This window comes from Alosa sapidissima, chromosome 1, assembly GCF_018492685.1.
Source record: "Alosa sapidissima isolate fAloSap1 chromosome 1, fAloSap1.pri, whole genome shotgun sequence".
NCBI lineage: Eukaryota > Metazoa > Chordata > Actinopteri > Clupeiformes > Clupeidae > Alosa > Alosa sapidissima.
In genome coordinates, this window is record NC_055957.1 from 20,925,061 (window position 1) to 20,942,883 (window position 17,823).

General features: G+C 41.5%; 1 protein-coding gene across 1 annotated transcript; it reads right to left on the bottom strand.

Moving 5' to 3' along the window:
* Positions 1-10,540: 10,540 nt before the first annotated feature.
* LOC121715661 (natural killer cell receptor 2B4-like) lies at positions 10,541-16,696 on the bottom strand. Its single transcript, XM_042101543.1, has 8 exons — positions 16,526-16,696; positions 14,143-14,451; positions 13,790-14,050; positions 12,219-12,344; positions 12,100-12,131; positions 11,813-11,911; positions 11,540-11,623; positions 10,541-10,703 (listed from the first exon to the last, which is right to left on the bottom strand). Exons 1-8 carry the CDS (start codon positions 16,578-16,580, stop codon positions 10,653-10,655), a joined length of 1,017 nt encoding a protein of 338 aa, XP_041957477.1. The 5' UTR covers positions 16,581-16,696; the 3' UTR covers positions 10,541-10,652.
* Between the last annotated feature and the right edge of the window lie 1,127 nt (positions 16,697-17,823).

Consider the following 17,823-nt stretch of genomic DNA (forward strand, 5'->3'; position numbering starts at 1 on the left):
GTTCTGGCCGCTCTACTGAGAGGTTGACTCAGTCCTGGGCCTACTTGGTGTCTTATGGTGAGATAGGCCAACCTCATTATCATACAGTATTGCTCTGTAAATATGTGTTGTGAATAATACATTCATGTTTGGTCTTGAATTAATACTTGTAATGTGGGCAACAGTCTGATCATGGTTTCATTACAATTTAATGTATCTGTGCATAATGTATCTGTGCATGAATCTGTTGTAGACTAAGAACTACACTGTAGCATAAAGTTATGATATCCACCCATCCCCCTCAGACAACAAAGGCTCTGATGAGTTGGGGGTGGCCCAAGTGAATGATAAAAGTGGAGGCTCTTGTCTTCCGGCTCTTCTCTTGACTCTTGACCTCGTCTTCTCTCTCTCTCTCCCTCTCTCTTCTTGCCCCTCTCTCTCCTTTCCTGTCTCTCTCTCCCTCTCCTTCCCCCCTCTCTCTCTCCCTTTTCTCTATTTTTGGGTTTGTATTGTTTTATCTGGTGTATCTGTTATCTCTAACTTTTTAACTGGTTAAGTTTATCTCTGTGTTTTGATAAGCTTCTTTTGTTCCTTTGGTTGTGACTTTGTTACCTTACTTTGTTACAGTAGACTATGGGTGTGTTCAAAACGGATAAAGTTGCTGCCTTTTAAGATATCTAACTGGGGGAGCAAGGCAGCAAGTGCGGTTCGAAACCGAAAAAACAAATTCTGCTGCCTTTTAAGATATCTTAGAATTCCCAAATAACGGTTATTTTTAAAGGCAGCATCGATGCACACTTCATGCTGCCTCCTACCCATAATCCCTTGCGGCAACATATGAAACAGCTGTGAAAGGTAAACAAACGTGGCGGATGACATCGGTAATGGCTGCTGAATCTGTTTAAAATGTCATTTGTGTGATCTTATTTTGCTTAGATTTGCAGATTACAGATTAGAAATAAACAATTTACTATCTGATTATGCCATTGTTGTAACCATTAATAGCGTCTGGTCTGATATATCTGCCAGACGTAAAACTAATTTATACCGTTATAGCCTGCTAGCTTACGTAAGATAATTTAGTTTAACGTCAGGCCTTTGCTAACGTCATACCGTAGTGTTAACCAAAGATTCTAGAGTGCTACGCTCATTTTTAAAAGATGCATTTAATCCAAAGTCATGTCTAGTGAGACAGCTCTCTATGTAGGGAGGGAGGCAGTAGGCAGCTGTCTCCCGTTTGGAACACACCCTATGTGAGTTTACTTGTACATTTAACTGAAGTGATATTGGTTACATTTACCTTTAAGGCTTAATGCCTAATAAATTGTTAATTTGCCTACCAATCATATACTTCAATTCTCGTAGTATACCATACCATGCTCTTCCATAGCTGATAAACTAGTTACTTGGTAATTTAATGGTGATACAAATTATTAATTAAATGGAGTCAGATTAAAAGTTTGTAATAATATCATTGCCATTTAACTCTTCACTCTATTTGTCCACACACAATCAACAGGAGAGGCCAGACTTACTTCTTATCCATGTGAGAAACGCTATGGGCTTGCTCTCTTTCAAGTGAGGATAGCTTAAACGTGTCTCCATGTTTCCAAGGTTATTTCTCGCTTTTCAACTTGGATTTGAAAAATGAAAAATGACTTGACTCGGACTGAAACATTAGGGTCTCGAGACTGGACTCGGACTCATGGTGTAGTGACTTGACTACGACTATGGTATCAGCACTGTACTGGCCCGATTGTACTCATGGCTCTGTCCAAGATGCAAAAACAATTGCATCTTGGACAGAGCCATGAGTTTTCTCTTTCTATTCCCCTTATGTTTTCACTTCCTAAGCATCTGAAAGCATCACAGATCTCCCATCAAACTACTGGTGTTGAGATGAAGCTTCATGACATTTCCACATCTTTCACAGAACCATGCAGTGTAATTTATGTGTGATAAGTACTCTGTGAACAATTCTCAACAGAGAATAATGGGTGTGAATTTGGACACATTTTGCGTCCCTCGGCCACATGGCCAGGGGTAGCCAGAGTTTATGTTGTGGTGGCCACGGCCACCCCTTGGTGGTGCCCCTGGAACCATGACCTTTCTATTCCCCTCGTGTGTCCACTTAAACATCAAGAAAGGATTACGAGAGGACATCAAGCTAGCGGTGGCGAGATGAAGCTTCATGAAGCCTTGAATGTTAAAAAGTGGTTCATATCAAGGCTTTGAATGTACTCTAGGGGGGTCAATGGCAACATGATGCAACAAAATGACTGATAACACAGGCGCATCTCAAACAATTAGAATGTCATGGAAAAAGTCCATTGCCTTGGCCAGACAGAAAGATTACAGGCTCAGGAAACCATGGCCGGTATTTTGACTTAAAGGAGAATTCTGGCGATTTTTCACACAGATCTCTATTTATTGAGGTCATCCAGTACTGTCAAGACGAAATAAAATGAAACAAATCAGTGCAACCTAGCTGGAGTTGCTGCAGCCAACAGCTAAAGCTACCAGGCAGCCACAGTGCTACACTCTAGAGACATCTTTTACATCATGCCCCCAGAGTCAGGGCCGGCTTAAGAAAGGGGGCTATGTGGGCTGCAGCCCCGGGCCTCGCCTCTAGGGGGCCTCAGGGAGCCTCATCGAACGTGCACATGACATGAGAACAAAAATCAGAGTGAGCACAGAAATAACTAGCAAAAATGTCCGGTCTAAAAAAGCAGCCAAGTGGGGCCAAAAAAAAGGGAAAGGATCTAAATGATGAAAGAAGATTAGAATTACTAAAGAATACTAGCCTGACGTAGTCATACTCAATTCTAGTCAGAATATGAGTCTGATACTGCTCCATTGGGACATAATTATGGGGCGTGTTTCAACCGATACAGGGGGGGAATGCCTCTGCACTCAATTGGATAGACCTAACCAATCAGAGCAATGAAATAGCTTACCGTGAGGTATAGGAAGAAAACACACGAACCATCCTTCTTCTCCACAAATGCCTTAACATTGTTTTCTGGTCTTTTGTAAAAGTTAGTGCAGTCAATAACTCCTAGCCTACAACACTCATTGGCGAAATCTAAGAGATACAGGGTAGGCTATTAGGAAAAAACTCATAGCCTATATCCTCTCCGTTTTTAAATAATTCTGTTGAACACTGATATGCTAGGCTACATACATGTTAAACAGCTGGGTAAGGCTGTCGCAAATCCCTCGAACAGGTGGTCAATCAGAGATTTCAAACGAACGAGGGAACATGTCACAATGCAACAGCGCTGTTTTCCCTTGATGAAAGTGAAACCACGAGTTTTCCCACATCTCAACTTTGGCCCAGTTTTCAGAAATAATCGTTTTCAGTGATAAAACCTCATTAAATAATATGCATTTTCCATATGGGGTCTTAAAAGCCATGTATCCTTCTAGCCACAGCGTTTTGGTTTCAAACATAAGCCTAATCTAAGCGCGCTCAGATGACGTGATAGACCAGCTCACCTGTCCATCATCGTAAAGCCCGATTTGATTGGTCCGCCCGACCTAGGGCGAGCATACTTGCTCCACAATGGAGCAATGCCAGACCGAACTTCCCGACCTCAAATGTTGTGGGCGGGACTAAGTTCGGAATAGCACCCAGGCTAAAAGAATACACCAAAATGACCACAAATCCTTTGGCTAGCCAGCATGCTGCAGTGGATGCCCCCCCCCCACCACCACCACTACTAGCCAACCAAATGCAATTGCCATGACTAGCCAGACTTTGCCGGACACAACTGATGCTGATCGAGAAGTGGAAGAGCCAGGTACCAGTTCACAATCAAAAGTTTGCATAGTGGTTCTGTTGCATTGGACATCAAAGCGCTGATGTGTCAGTGCGTGTCCCTTCGAGGGTTCGTGTGCGTGTCATGTGCGTCTAGGCCAGCGTTTCTCAAACTATGAGCCAGAGCCGCGGAGTGAAATTAGGCTATGCCCAGTGCTTCATCTGATAATTTGCTGCGCAAATGATCAAGGAACTACGGACCGACAGAAAAAGAAAACAAACATTTCTGCGATCAGAGGGGTATTTCAGAAAGGCAGAATTAAGACATCCAAGATAAGTGATAAAGCGAGGTTTGATATACAGTAGCGTTGTCTGGTCATCCTAGCTAAACTCGTTTCACTAACGCCAATCCAAGATGAGTAGGAGCAACTATGTCAAGCCAGGTGTAAGTAATTCAGGATGTGTGCGCGTTCTCGTTTCTGCTCCAAAATGCCCACGGTTGGAATAAAAAAGACGCGGAAAATAGCGGAAAATATTTTAGGGTGTAGCATCAGCATGGCGTATCAGACAGAATAGCCTGGCATGAGATATGTGCGATACCGGGGTTGTATGTTCACATTTTTGCACAAAGGAATAGATTTGTAGCACCAGCCACAAAATCTGTAGTATTGTTATAAAACCTTTAACATCTCTAAAAACAATCACAAGGTGGGCAGTTCATCACAGTTCATCTATTGCAACTGGACTTAAGGTCATGCACACCTGTAGGCTACATTGTATTTGGGAAAGGCAGTATCAGCATGATGTGTTGTTGTTGTTTTTAAAAAAAAAAACAATAAAACAATCACTGTCAGTTCTATGCAGTTTTCAACAGCTATCAGGAAGAGAGGTCAGGTCATAGGTTTTTGTGAATGTGTCTTACTACATATGCAAGATTTTATTCATGTTTAGGCTAGTTTTATAGTATTTTCATTAGATTAGAGTATATTCAACTTTATTGTCATAGCACAAGTGAAATACCAGTAGCCTACAACAAAATACAGTTGTAGCCTACATCTAACCAGTAGTGCAAATGAGTAGGTCATGTCCAAAAGGGCATGCATGAAATGTGTCTAGACTGTTCCATAAACATACACATACAGTAGCTGAAGGTCTGTGGCTAAAGCAGCCCTAATGAAAGTGTTGTGAAGTTTTATGTTGCGCATGGATCATAAGCTGGGTTCAAATTTGACAGATAGAAGCGAACATTATCAGCGGACTTTCTTCCTTGATGTTTTAACTGAATGGTGGTGTCTGGGTTTTCAGTTCGTTTTAAACTAATAAAAGCAAAGGAACAAGGCGATTGTCATAGACATTTAGAATGCACCTCGGCCTTGTCGGAAGAAACTTTCGCTTTAGGCACAACACTTGCTGGGCTCGGGAGAATAATTCGCAAGCTGTTGTAGGATTGTTTGGATAGCCTAGTATGTAGGCTACACACACGTGGGCATGCGTTTTAATCGTGTAGACTATTACTACCAAGTTGGAATCAAAGCACATCGATTGTCCTCTCACGTACCCTACACTTCAAACAAACAAACAAGTGTCTCATTCTCACACATATAGCCATAGGCAAAACTGTATCGCACCGGTGTTACGATGGTAGCCTATTCACACCAAAGATGAGCTGCAACATTCTATAAACCAGCAACTTGCTGCTACATTCTAAAACCTTACAACTGTGACTAGACATGGTGAATATTTCGCGATGGCTTGCAACATGTTTGTAATTCACACCGCTGCAACACCTTTCTGCAACGGTTTTGTCTCGTTACGAATCTTTGGTGTGAATTGGGCCTTAATCATCCATAGCACAGAATGATTTTTTGTAGAAAATGCAACAAATATGTTTAGCTACAACCCTGAATACATCTCTCAAACTGTGCTCTAGAATCTTTGGCTTAAATCGGGATGTAGGCTAGGTCATCACAGGTGCGTTAATAAATCTACGTTGCGAATAGTAGACGCAAATTATTCGCGTAGACGAATTTATGTAATCGATTATGTCGACTACGTCGACTAATCGTCCCAGCTCTAGTCTAAATATTTTTTCTTAAAGCTACATTGTGCTAGCCTAGAAATCTAGACGCACCCTAGCGGCAGCAAATTACATTTGCTGCCAGGGCTAGTCTAGCAACTCTCTGTTGGCTTGTGAGCTCGAAAAAATTAAACTTCTATCAGGCCAATCAAATCGAATTTCATGGGTAAATTCTTGGGGGAAATTCTCCCAGCAGTGAGATGGTATATTGCAACAGACTAACACTTCTAAAGATGAAGGCCGAAACATGGCTGCCACCGTACAGGCGACTCGTATGTATTCTGAATAGCAGATTCTACAATTACGTGAATACTTTTATTTATTGGTGGAAGCAGTTACACATTAATTGAGCACATATTTTGGAAAAAAAATGTGTTTTTGCTAAGAAACGACCCAAATTACACAATGTAGCTTTAAGTCTCTATCCTGTCATCAAACATTAAAAAGTACAATAGGCTGCATTACTGTATGTAAAGGGCATAACTGTAATTCTAACATGCCTACATTTTTTTCAGTATTATACATGAATTAAGACAAGACATTCTAATTTCTGCCATGTTGTTTATTGGAAACAACTGAACACATATCCATATACTTCGTTCTTACATAGCACAATTGACAAATATGTAATATGTAATATAATATAAATCACAAATAGGGCAGGCTACATAGCTGTCGTTGCCAACCTCAATTGACCAAACCTGGTCAGGGCCCAATCAGTGCATTTGTTTCTCTTATATCATCAAACAATACAAAACCACAAAGCATTACAGAAGCATCACTGTAGTTCTTACATCCATCCAAAAGCCTATGCAACTAATAAATATGTGCAATGAAGGTAGGCTACATAGCTGCCATTGTGAACATCAATTGACCTCTCCGGAATAAGTCCCGCCTCCGAAACATCCGGATCCACCAAACTTCCGGTTGTCGAATGTCTATGGGAAATAACATGGCGTTTCAAAAAATCGTACCTGTCAAACTCTGTAGGTGGCAAAGTAGAAAAAGCTGGTGGGCTGATTGGCCTACATACTTATGCCATCTTAGTACAGCGGCTAAGGCCAGATTTTTACCAGAATCGTTCAGTTTTTGCAGAAAGTACGAAACTTGATACAGGTATAGTACTACCCCTAGTGATCAAAAATTGAAATGGACCCCAACACATAGCACCCCCTAGTGGCCCCTATCTTGACTTCAAATATGGCCACCAAAATATGCCCTTTTTTTCTACATTTATAATGCTATGCTGCTTTTAACACATAATATGACGTGTCTATAGCCATCTTTGGCCTCATGGCCTCATGAAGGACCTATGCTCACTGCCCAGCACCGTGCAGCTCAATTGGCATTGGCCATAGAATACAAAATTGGCAGGTTCGCCATTGACGCCCTGTGCTTTTCAAAAATGAGACCAGGTTCACCCTGAGCACATGTGACGTCTAAAGATGTCTTGGAGAATGTAATGCTGCCAGCAACATCATTCAGCATGACTGGTTTGGTGGTGGGCCAGTGATGGTCTGTGGAGGGATATCCTTGGAAGGACGCACACACCTCTACAGGCAAGACAACTGCACTCTCACTGCTCTTAGGCATCAGGATGAAAACTTCAGACCCATTGTCTGACCCTGTATTGGTGCAGTGGGCCCCACACTCCCCTGACTTGGCCATGTCCACATCTGGGAGCAGATCCCCCAGGACACCATCCGCCGTTTTATTAGAAGCATGCCCCGATGCCATCAAGCATGTCGGGGTCATACGAACTACTGAGTACCATCATGAGTTGCTGCGCTGAAATTCAAGCAAAAAAGGACTAGCTTGCCGCGTAATTTTTTCCACTTGGATTTTCGGGGGGTCTTTAAATTCAGTCCTCTGGGGATTGATAATTTTCATTCCCAAATAACGAAGTTGCATCCTTTTGTTCCTAACATATTGCCCAGTCCATATCAGTTTGAATCCTACCTCACAGGATGCCCGTTTAACATATCATGGCTTGGACAGCTGTCCGCAGTACTGGGCCCCCTTCTATTTGCTATCCACACCACTTCTTTGGGACAGATTATCCATTCGACACAGCTTCTCATACCACTGCTATGCAGATGACACACAGCTTTATCTGTTCTTTCCACCTGACCCCTTGGTCTCGGGATGGACCTCAGATTGCCTTTCAGACATGGATGAAGGCACACCACCTCCAGCTAAACCTCTCAAAAACCAAACTGCTGGTCCTCCCAGCTAAACCTACTGCTCCCACCTACTCAAATGCCCTCATACAGGCATATATGCTACCCCCCGAACGTTGCGCTCTTCAGACATACATCATCTAGCTCTGCCACCGGTACACTCAGGTCAAATCAAACTTTTTTCATCTGTTGTTCCTCATTGGTAGAACGCGCTACCAGTTCCTAATAGAGCAGGGACATCCCTCTCCATCTTCAAAAAACTCCTGAAGACCCAGCTCTTCAGAGAATATCTCCTCTCGTAGCACTACTTACAACTAGCTAATTCTAGCACTTACCACCTGACTTGACTGTATAAACACAGCACTCACTGATGCACTTTTCCCTATTGTACTTTACCTTTTTGAATTGTTTTAAATTGTTCTAGAATTGTTTTAAAAACGTTAAACTGTTTACCAGGTTTTAAGTCGCTTTGGCTAAAAATGCGTCAGCCAAATGTAATGTAATGTAATTTGGATTCCCATTGATAGATGATAGTCTATATTTTGTCTATATGACTATATGATAGTCTATATTTTCACATTTGGTATCCGCTATATTGGATTTCAAAATGGCCAACATCAAGTTTGTTTGGAAATCATGTCAATAGTTTCCTTGACCCTAAAAATTGAGTGTTAGAACTTAAAATACTTTTTTATCTTGTTTAATTTTGAAGTTGTATCAACAATTCTATCTAGAATGGTAGCCATATTTGAATTCAAGATGGTGGCCACTAGGGGGCGCTATGTGTTTTTACATTTTTGATCACTAGGGGTAATAGTATAACTGTGCCAAGTTTCATGCTTTCTGCAAAAACTGAACGATTCCAGTGCTTAGCCGCTGTACTATTTGGTTTCCACTGGATTTTTTGATTGTCGGTGCCGTTAAAGTAGTAAACGATTATTAATGCTAACCGGGAGCTAGTTCCGATGTACGCGGGCGGAGGAGGGCGTTAGATCTCGCTCACAACCAGTCACAACCTAACGTGATGGTCATTTTCACGTGTGATTCAAGTAAATCGTTTGCAAGGTTCAGCCTCTTTTCAACACGACTTAACTTTGGTTTGACTGTGCTGAAAGTTTGTTGGCTGTTATTGAGATATTTGAAAAAGAAAGAAATCGTCGACAAAGACACTAAAGCCATGACGAGATGAGATTTTTTTTTCACGAAAAACAGATAATGATAAGCAGACTAGGAATCAGAGGCAGTCGTATTGAGTCGATAGCTTTATTTTGCATGACCTTGATCAGAACAGTAACATTTTCAGAATGTATTAACAACCTATCAAACATGACGATTTCACACAGGGTTAAGTGCCACCTCCGTAGACAGGCTCTGGTGTCACAAACTCCATTTCGGTGAAGACAAACTATGAAATATTGCCGTTGCTATGCAACCTTGACTCGGGGAGTCTGAAGGGTGCGTTAGGCTTAGTGCTTCTTACTGATATATTTCTACTTTAACGGCACCGACAATCAAAAAGTGGCAGAAGTGTGTAGGCCAATCGGCCCACCATTTTTTTCTACTTCGCCACCTACAGATGTTTGACAGGTATGATATTTCAAAACACCATGTTATTTCCCATAGACATTTGACGCCCGGAAGTTGGGTGGATCCGGATGTTTCGGAGGCGGGACTTATTCCGGAGAGGTCTATTGGCCAAACATGGTCAGGGCCCAATCAGTTCATTTTTGTCTCTCTTATGTCACCAGACAATACAAATCCACAATGGTGTGTACATAGCTACCATTGGGAATATTAAAGGTACTCTAAGCGATGCCACGCGTTTTTTAAGCTAAAACATTTTATGTCACTTACTGCAAACATCACCTAACAACCGCTAGCTGTCTGTGTCCTGAATACACTGTAAAAAAAATGATCTCTGTGGACAGCCCAGGCTCCAAAAATGGCAACAAAAACAACCTGGGCAAACCTAGCCCATAAAAACATAACAAACTGTTCCAGCAAATCAGACGAGATGCGCGTTTAGGAGATTTTCAATTGCATGGGAGCAGCACATGAGGGAGGGGGAGGAAGTAGCAAGCTAGCTCTCCGTTTTGTTTGAAAGTCAACAGAAGTGTTGTTACCCAGAATCGCTTAGAGCACCTTTAAACGTATACACAAATTTCCAAAACCTTGTCAGGGCCCAGAGGGAAATGAAAAAAGATTCTGACTGTATAGCTGGCAGCAAGCTTCTCTATGATATTTCTACCGATGAGTAAAAGTGAAAACTTGCTGTGCAGGTTTGAAACAAGGGGTTTGGCACATAAATAACTGCACCTGGAGCTGGACTTTTGTGATAAAATAGTATTGTTCAGACAGACATTCTTGGCCCCTACAGTGTGTACCCCCAAACTACCGCTACCCAGAAGAAATGTTGCCATCTTGTATTTATCTCAAATACAGTAGATATGGAGTAAAAAGAATAGATCAATCGGAAAAATCAATCATTTTACAGTTTGAGAATAATCTGAAAAACACAAGAAAAACATTTAATTATGTTTTGGGCCTTCATTTCATCACAATCACAATTCCAGGAGATGTATGATGTGTGAACTGCAGCAGTGGCCTCATTCTGCAGCTTTCTTCCTCACTGTGGCATAGAGGCCAGGGTCTGGTGTCAGGTCCTCCTCACTTTAGCATAGAGGCATGAGTCTGGCTGAGGGGGATCCTGCATGGAGCAGATGGTGGAGGATGCAAAGAGACATAAAAAAACACATTAGAGAGAGATTCCCTACAACCTACACATTTCAGGAGTCAACAAGGCTGATTTATTGTTTTGTGTCGTCTTGTCACCATAGCGACACTGTTGTCTGTACACTGTAGTGAACCTTTCCAGTGGTGTGTCTCGCGTGTTTGCGTAGCAGAACACCTAATGCTAGTTGGAGTACCAAACAGCCTGCTGTGTTTAGATGCAAATGCTATTTGTTTGGCCTTTGCCTTTTTTGTAAAAGTTACTGATAAATAGTATATTTCAACAACCTATGTTAGCAAGTGAACGTTCTACAACTGTCTACAAAGTAGTTATTTTGATAATTAAGTGCAATTCTACAGGGGCACAGCTGACATTTTGGGTGTCATGTTTATGACTGTGCTGTGTTGCAGCAGTGATCATAAACATATAGGCTAGGCTATGCATGCATTCAGTACACCTGCTGTACATTAAACACAAAGGCATAAAAAATGTGCTGCACATTCTGCATTTTAATACAAGATCCTGTAATAAAAATAGACTTGTTAGTAAATGAGTGCATCCTGTCCCCTATGGGTCTGGCCACAGCACCTCATCAACATCGCAGCTCATGTTCCCTCACAAATCTCATCCAAATGAGAATAAATAACAGACCTATTCTCTAATACCACAAAGCTCTCAGACCTGTGCTGGGTACACTACTATACTACTATTACAGCATGCTGAACCTGAACCTCAACAAATTTGTGTTGATTTTGGATAAAAGTGTCACCTAAATGCTAAGTGTCACTTTACTTTTATTTGTAAATGTTTACCTGAGGAACGACTCCTCCATTACTGCTGGGGTTTTTGAGTGGATCCAGAGAGGATGTGTCTACATCAAGGGTGTGCAGACAGATCTACAGGCACATGATGACAGGGTTGTGTTGGGTTATAGGGATCTATAGAGCCTCATTAAAGGACTAGCATATTCAACATACAGTATGATTCCTTGAGTTATCAACATGATACATTATATTGATGCAGACCTGTCTATGTAGAGTTTTTTCCTAATTACTAAATATGGATAAGTGTCTGTGTGGGTTCACCTCATCATAAGGACTCTCCCCAGCTGCAGCTGGCTGTGTATCCTGCACAGTGCTGTATGTGGAGGCTCCTGGATCAGAGAAACCTAGAGCTGAAGACGGCTACACACAGACACAGAGACACACCAGCACTGTGAGTCCAATTACTGACAGAAAGAGAGTTACAATAATGGACAATGAGTTTCATTTAAATCAGTCTTAAGTGCAGGGAGCTATGTGGGTTCCTATCGTAGAAATATCATTTCATATTTGTGGCTGTGACAAGATGAGGTCGGAAAAGTTCTGCTTACCGTGACCTCAGCGTATTCTGTTTGAATTGGACCTGTAAGTACATGATGAATATCACTTCTCTTTCAGAACCCCAATGAAGGTTCTATGATGCTACAAATGCCTAGAAATCTCTCTTCACCTGCTGCTGTTCCTGTTGCACCACCTCGGCTCCTTTGTCGATACACAAATATAGCAGCACCAGCCACGAACACTATAGCAATAGCTATGATCACAGGGATCACATTCATAGTTATGGAGGGAGTTTCTGAGGGTGTAGAAGGGAAGGGAATAGAAATGTCATTGCCTTCATCACTCTGCACCCTGGCTGTACACTCATGCTGCTTTCGAGATCTCTCGTAAATGTCTCGTAAATCCGCCGCCCGAGTTGGAAAGTGTAAATTACCCAGCTTTCTTGCGGCATTTTGGGCAGGCACACCCACTTTACCTCGGAGTACTTGAGGGTACCCCAAGGTGGACGTACGACCTTACAACAAACATGGCTGCGCCCATAGTTTGAGATGAGATGACATGTATTTTTTTGCATATGTACTGTGTTGGTCATGTTAAAGTTGATGTAATGCTCTTACACATTAGATTACATTGCTGCTTCAATCCGGTCACTAATTCATGCATTACACGGTCTTGCTGTGCCTGCAATACAATGTAACAATTTGTTTTCCAGCCGTTTAGCTAGAGGCTACATGTAGCACAAAACAATAACAATGACTAGCCTCCTGCTAATGCCCCTCGTGGCTCGAGAGAAAGGCGTTCCTAGCCACTCATTGGTACATGTTGTACGGGTTCGTGTACGATGATTTACGAGACATCTCGAAAGCAGCATCACAGTATGGCAAGCACTTTCTCAATGTTGTGCCGAGATAAGGAAGCACTCACACACATGGGTGCATACGTAAATTTGCATTCAGTTGGTCCACCACCCTCACTCGCGCTGTTTTACAGAAATAGCCATGTTTCCCCTTTCAAAAAAGAAATACTTTACGAATGAAATACTTTTCGTTGTTAGACTATCAAAAGCGGCTGTTCACTTTGTGTGAATGACGCTATTTTATGCGCCTTCCAGATTATTCTGTAATTGGAAGCCAATCTGTCTGCATGCTTAAAACTAAGGTTAACTAAAAGGTTCAGTGGGGTTAACTTACAGTATAGCAAACCTTCAGCAATTCAAGTATAGTTTACTTGATTTAAATTATGTTTACCTTTCCAACTCAAAGTACACAGATTTTAGGCAAGTAATCTCAAAAGACAAAATCAACCAAACAACTGAGTTATAATTACTAAACTTTTTAAGTAAGGGTAGCTGTAAGATTTAACTTCACAGTTGTGCTATTTCACTGTACCTAGTGTGCTTTTCGTTGTAATAAATAAATCCTGATTTCATTTTCTCAAGCCCTGATACACACACTATTAAAATGAATGTGTTGTCCCTATCTGGACACAGATGTGTTAAAAAAAACTAAAGTTGTGTTGTTTTCAACAAATTTGTTTTAAGAGTTCAACATTCTCTTCTTCTTCCTCATCATTATAATCAATAATCACTCTTACAAATATGTAGTGGGAAGAATGTTCATTTGCAATCAGTCTGATGTCCCATGTCTGATGTTGTTTTGAACAATCAACTAAATGACCAAAATAAAATGTGTTTTGTCCCAGATGATGTCATGTGTATGAACTTCTCCATCTCTTTCTTACTTGCATCACTTGAACACAGAGGTTTAATTCGCAAGGTAGCATGTTTCCAGCTGACTGGGTTGCTATAGTTACAGAGGACAACACCTCTGACTGAGAGGGTGAGGGTGGAGTCAGTGGAGGCTCCTTCCTTTGGAGAGCAGCTGCTGCTGTTACAGGTGGAGGTCAGAGAGAGGTCATGACCTCTACAGATCACCGTCACATTACAGGAGTCACTGCTGGACCCGTTAGAGACAACAGACATGACAGGGGCCTCCACTGGATCTGAAACAAACAAACACACACACACACATTGCACCATATGACAGAGCTGGAAAATGACCATCTCATTTTTCTATTAGCATTATCGCACTCACCCAGAACATAGAGTCTGATCTCAGCCTGAACTTCTGTCTCTCCAGCACTGATCTCTCCTCTGTAGAGTCCACTGTCATTCTTCTGCAGGTTCTTCAGCTCCAGAGAGAAGGTCTCCTTATTAAACTCCACTCTGTCTCTATGGGTGAATACTGTAAGAGTGCCTTTGTGAGGTACATATTTCATTATTTTAACTAGGCTAAAGTGCCACTGTATGATATCTATACTCTCCTCCAGCTGCTGGTGTTGCTGGAACTCCAGAGTGATGGATCCTCCAGTTGGTCTGAACACAGAGGACTCAGGAGACCCAGCTGTGAAGAGATTGAAGATTAAACATAAGCAGTGGTGCGCAACATAGTCAGTGCTGCACTGAAAGCTGTTGTTAGGACAGGCGCAGCTGAGGAGGTCACTCTTTGCTTTCTTTTTGAAGAACCTGATGAAATCAATATGTTATGTGTTTCATATCTGTCCTGTTGTTTTTGATTTCTTTTCGTACTTGTCTTTATCTATAAATGACTTCAGGTGGGTAAACTCTGACTGTGCTAAGGGTATATCCCTTATGAATACTAGATTACAAGCACTACTGTTGCCAAACAACCAAACAACTACCATACAAATTAATTGGAAATTAATTTGCAGACATGGTCATAAAATCATGGTTTACCAAATTTCCCTCACGGGATCAAAAGAGTATATATACTTATACTCAAATCTCTAAGAAGAGTTGACAAGGTCTATACAGCATCACAGATGTAGGAACAGTCCAAACAAGTCTAGAAGAGTCAAGTATTAGAACAACCATCCTGTCTGTAGGATGTAGATATTAGAACTACTAATCCGTCTGCAGGATGTAGATATTAGAACAACTAACCTGTCTGTAGGATGTAGGCTATATACTGTATATTAGAACAACTAATCTGTCTGTAGGATGTGGATATTGGAACAACTAACCTGTCTGTAGGATGTAGACAGGGTGCGATTTGTAGGGGGAGATGGTGAGGATTTCCCCCCCTCTGGTTTTCCTATCCCTACCTCTGCTAAATTATTTTTTATCGCCGGGGGGGGGGGGGACAACATTTATCCCCCTCTGCCCCTCATATTGATTAATGCTACTTCATATAAGTAAAGCGCTGCAATGTGAGAACAGTCTATAGGCTAGCCTACATAATAATCTGACATCAGAAACGCACCGTCACCGTCAGCACTGATGATGCTGACACAGTGGCTGCGTGATAACTTCATTTGGCCTTGATCGTGCAGGACATTTCAGAATGTCGAGTGTGTAATCCATCATAAATGGCTAGGTTCAATGGAAAAGTTAGCTGGACAAATGAAAGAAAACGAGAAGGATTCAATGAAGCATAATAATGTTTTAGAACCTTCAAAATTAGAAAACTGATGCAACTGAGATGGAGGACAACTGCACGTAGAGTAGAACGTAGGCCGATTGTCCGAAGGAACTTACATTAAATGAGGAGATATTTGCTGCATGTCACAAAAAGTGTTACAGAAATTGTTTGGCATCGCTTATTCAATGGCTCTCTAACACCTGTAGTTTGCGGAGGACGAACGAGAAAGCACTTGTTTGATAAATCAGCCAGTAGTAGACAAATAACTTTTAGAAATAATCTGAACTGCAAAAACGAATGTTGGTGTGTATTCTAGCGGGTGTTTTAACAGCTGCAAGAAATAGAAGCTTCATGGTCTTTATGTTCTGGTTCGTAAATTATTTTAATAAAATTTTAAGTTGCCCTATAACTTTACTCTCCAAACTCTTCACTGCACTGTAGGCAATTAACTGACAGTATGATAGGCTATTTATTTTCTGTAGGCTACAATAAACACATTTATTTTTTCAACTTATGCAATATTACGCACTTGGCTACTGAACGCAAATCAGCAGGAGAGAGAATGCACGTACGCAGCGTGTAGCGCAATGTGTAGGCTATTTGGTTACCAACTAACACTGTTAGCCAATTCACTAACTTAAGACTTCAGTGCCATCATATACAACGTTTTTTTACACAACAAATACAGAAAGGATGGAGGCAGCAAAAGTAGAGAAGTCATTTCAGATGGGGCAAGAACAAGGTGAATTTGTATGCTTGTCAAAACGTAGTCCTACCCTGCATTAGAGAAGCTGATCATCATACCAAGCACACTCGCTGTTTAAAGTCATACACCACGGTAAACTAAAACTAAAATGTTACAAAGGTGGCAAAAATAATATAGGGTATTATTAGCCATGACATTACTAGGCTATGAATCGTTCGTTCATTTTTTTTTGGGGGGGGGGGGGGGGGGTTATAAACTTATTCAAAATCATCCCCCCCCTCTGGTTTTTACACAAATCGCACCCTGGATGTAGATATTAGAACAACTAACCTGTCTGTAGGATGTAGATCACAAGAAATTGCAAAGTAGAGAGATGCATCTCCATTTTACTGTGTAAGAAACAAGTGTGTTTCTAAAGCAGGAAAGATTGAAACTAACAGGAAATGTCATGGCCTATGGCTTAACCTATTGAGGAGTGAATTATTTTCCTGGTTCCTTCTAAAATTCTATGCAAACAATCTATAGTTTCAGTGTTATTTATACAGTCTATGGGGGAAATCTCGCATTGTCGCATCATAATATGGAACTCTTGGATTGCAAACATTCTAATCACATATTTGTGACCGTTACTCGGTTAACCTGTAACAGGTTAATATATGAGGCAGAGATACTAGCTGTGGTCAAATGGGCTCCTGAGATCAACCGGAAATAGTACAGCACAGAAGCCAGACACCAACCACATGTCACCAAGTGTGGAAGAACAGAGTCTCAAACACAGAATCTGCAGAGAGAGAATGGCCTAGCTAATGACACCTTGAGAGGCAGTGACCTGTGGTCAAATACCCACCCTTTAGAAAGAAAGATGAAAACTCCACAGACATCAACATGATCAGCCGATAACTCTGGAGTGTTGTCTTCTCTTCTCCCAGGATCAAAAACACATGAACTTGTTCACTAACTATGTTGTTGGTGCTTTGTTTTGTAGGGACCCTGAGCAAGCTACTGACGAGGGTTGGTGCTGTTTTCAACAATATATGGTTAAAAAATGCTATTTGTGAAGCATTTGGCTCACTGCCCCTGACCAATCCACTGTTTGCAATTTGGGTCTATAACATATACTGGGCCAAGCTCTGTAGTGGTTGATCAACAAAAAATACTGTCTTCACGGCTTATTTGATGTGTTTTAATGCAGAAAAACACCCTGGGGTCAATTTTTGCCGGAATTACACTTTAATTTCAGTCATCACTGAACACACTGCAGAAACTAGTCACACAGCAGGTACTTTATATAGCTGTGTTTGGCTGTATCTATTAGTGTGTGTGGTGTGGTATGTGTGTGTGTGTGTGTGTGTGTGTGTGTGTACGTGTGTGTGTGCACGCAGTTAGACCTAGTGCCTTTATCAGTCACCATCAAGCTCAGTCAAGCCGGTACAGTGCTGATGTACACAATAACTGCAGATCTCACACACACACACACACACACACACGCACACATACACACACACACACACACACACACACACACACACACAAACTCTCTTCTGGTCATAAGCCCCTTGCCCCCCTTAGTCTCCAAGGTCGAGGCAAAGTGTGTGGGCCTGAATAAACACTTTGAAAACAACCAACAG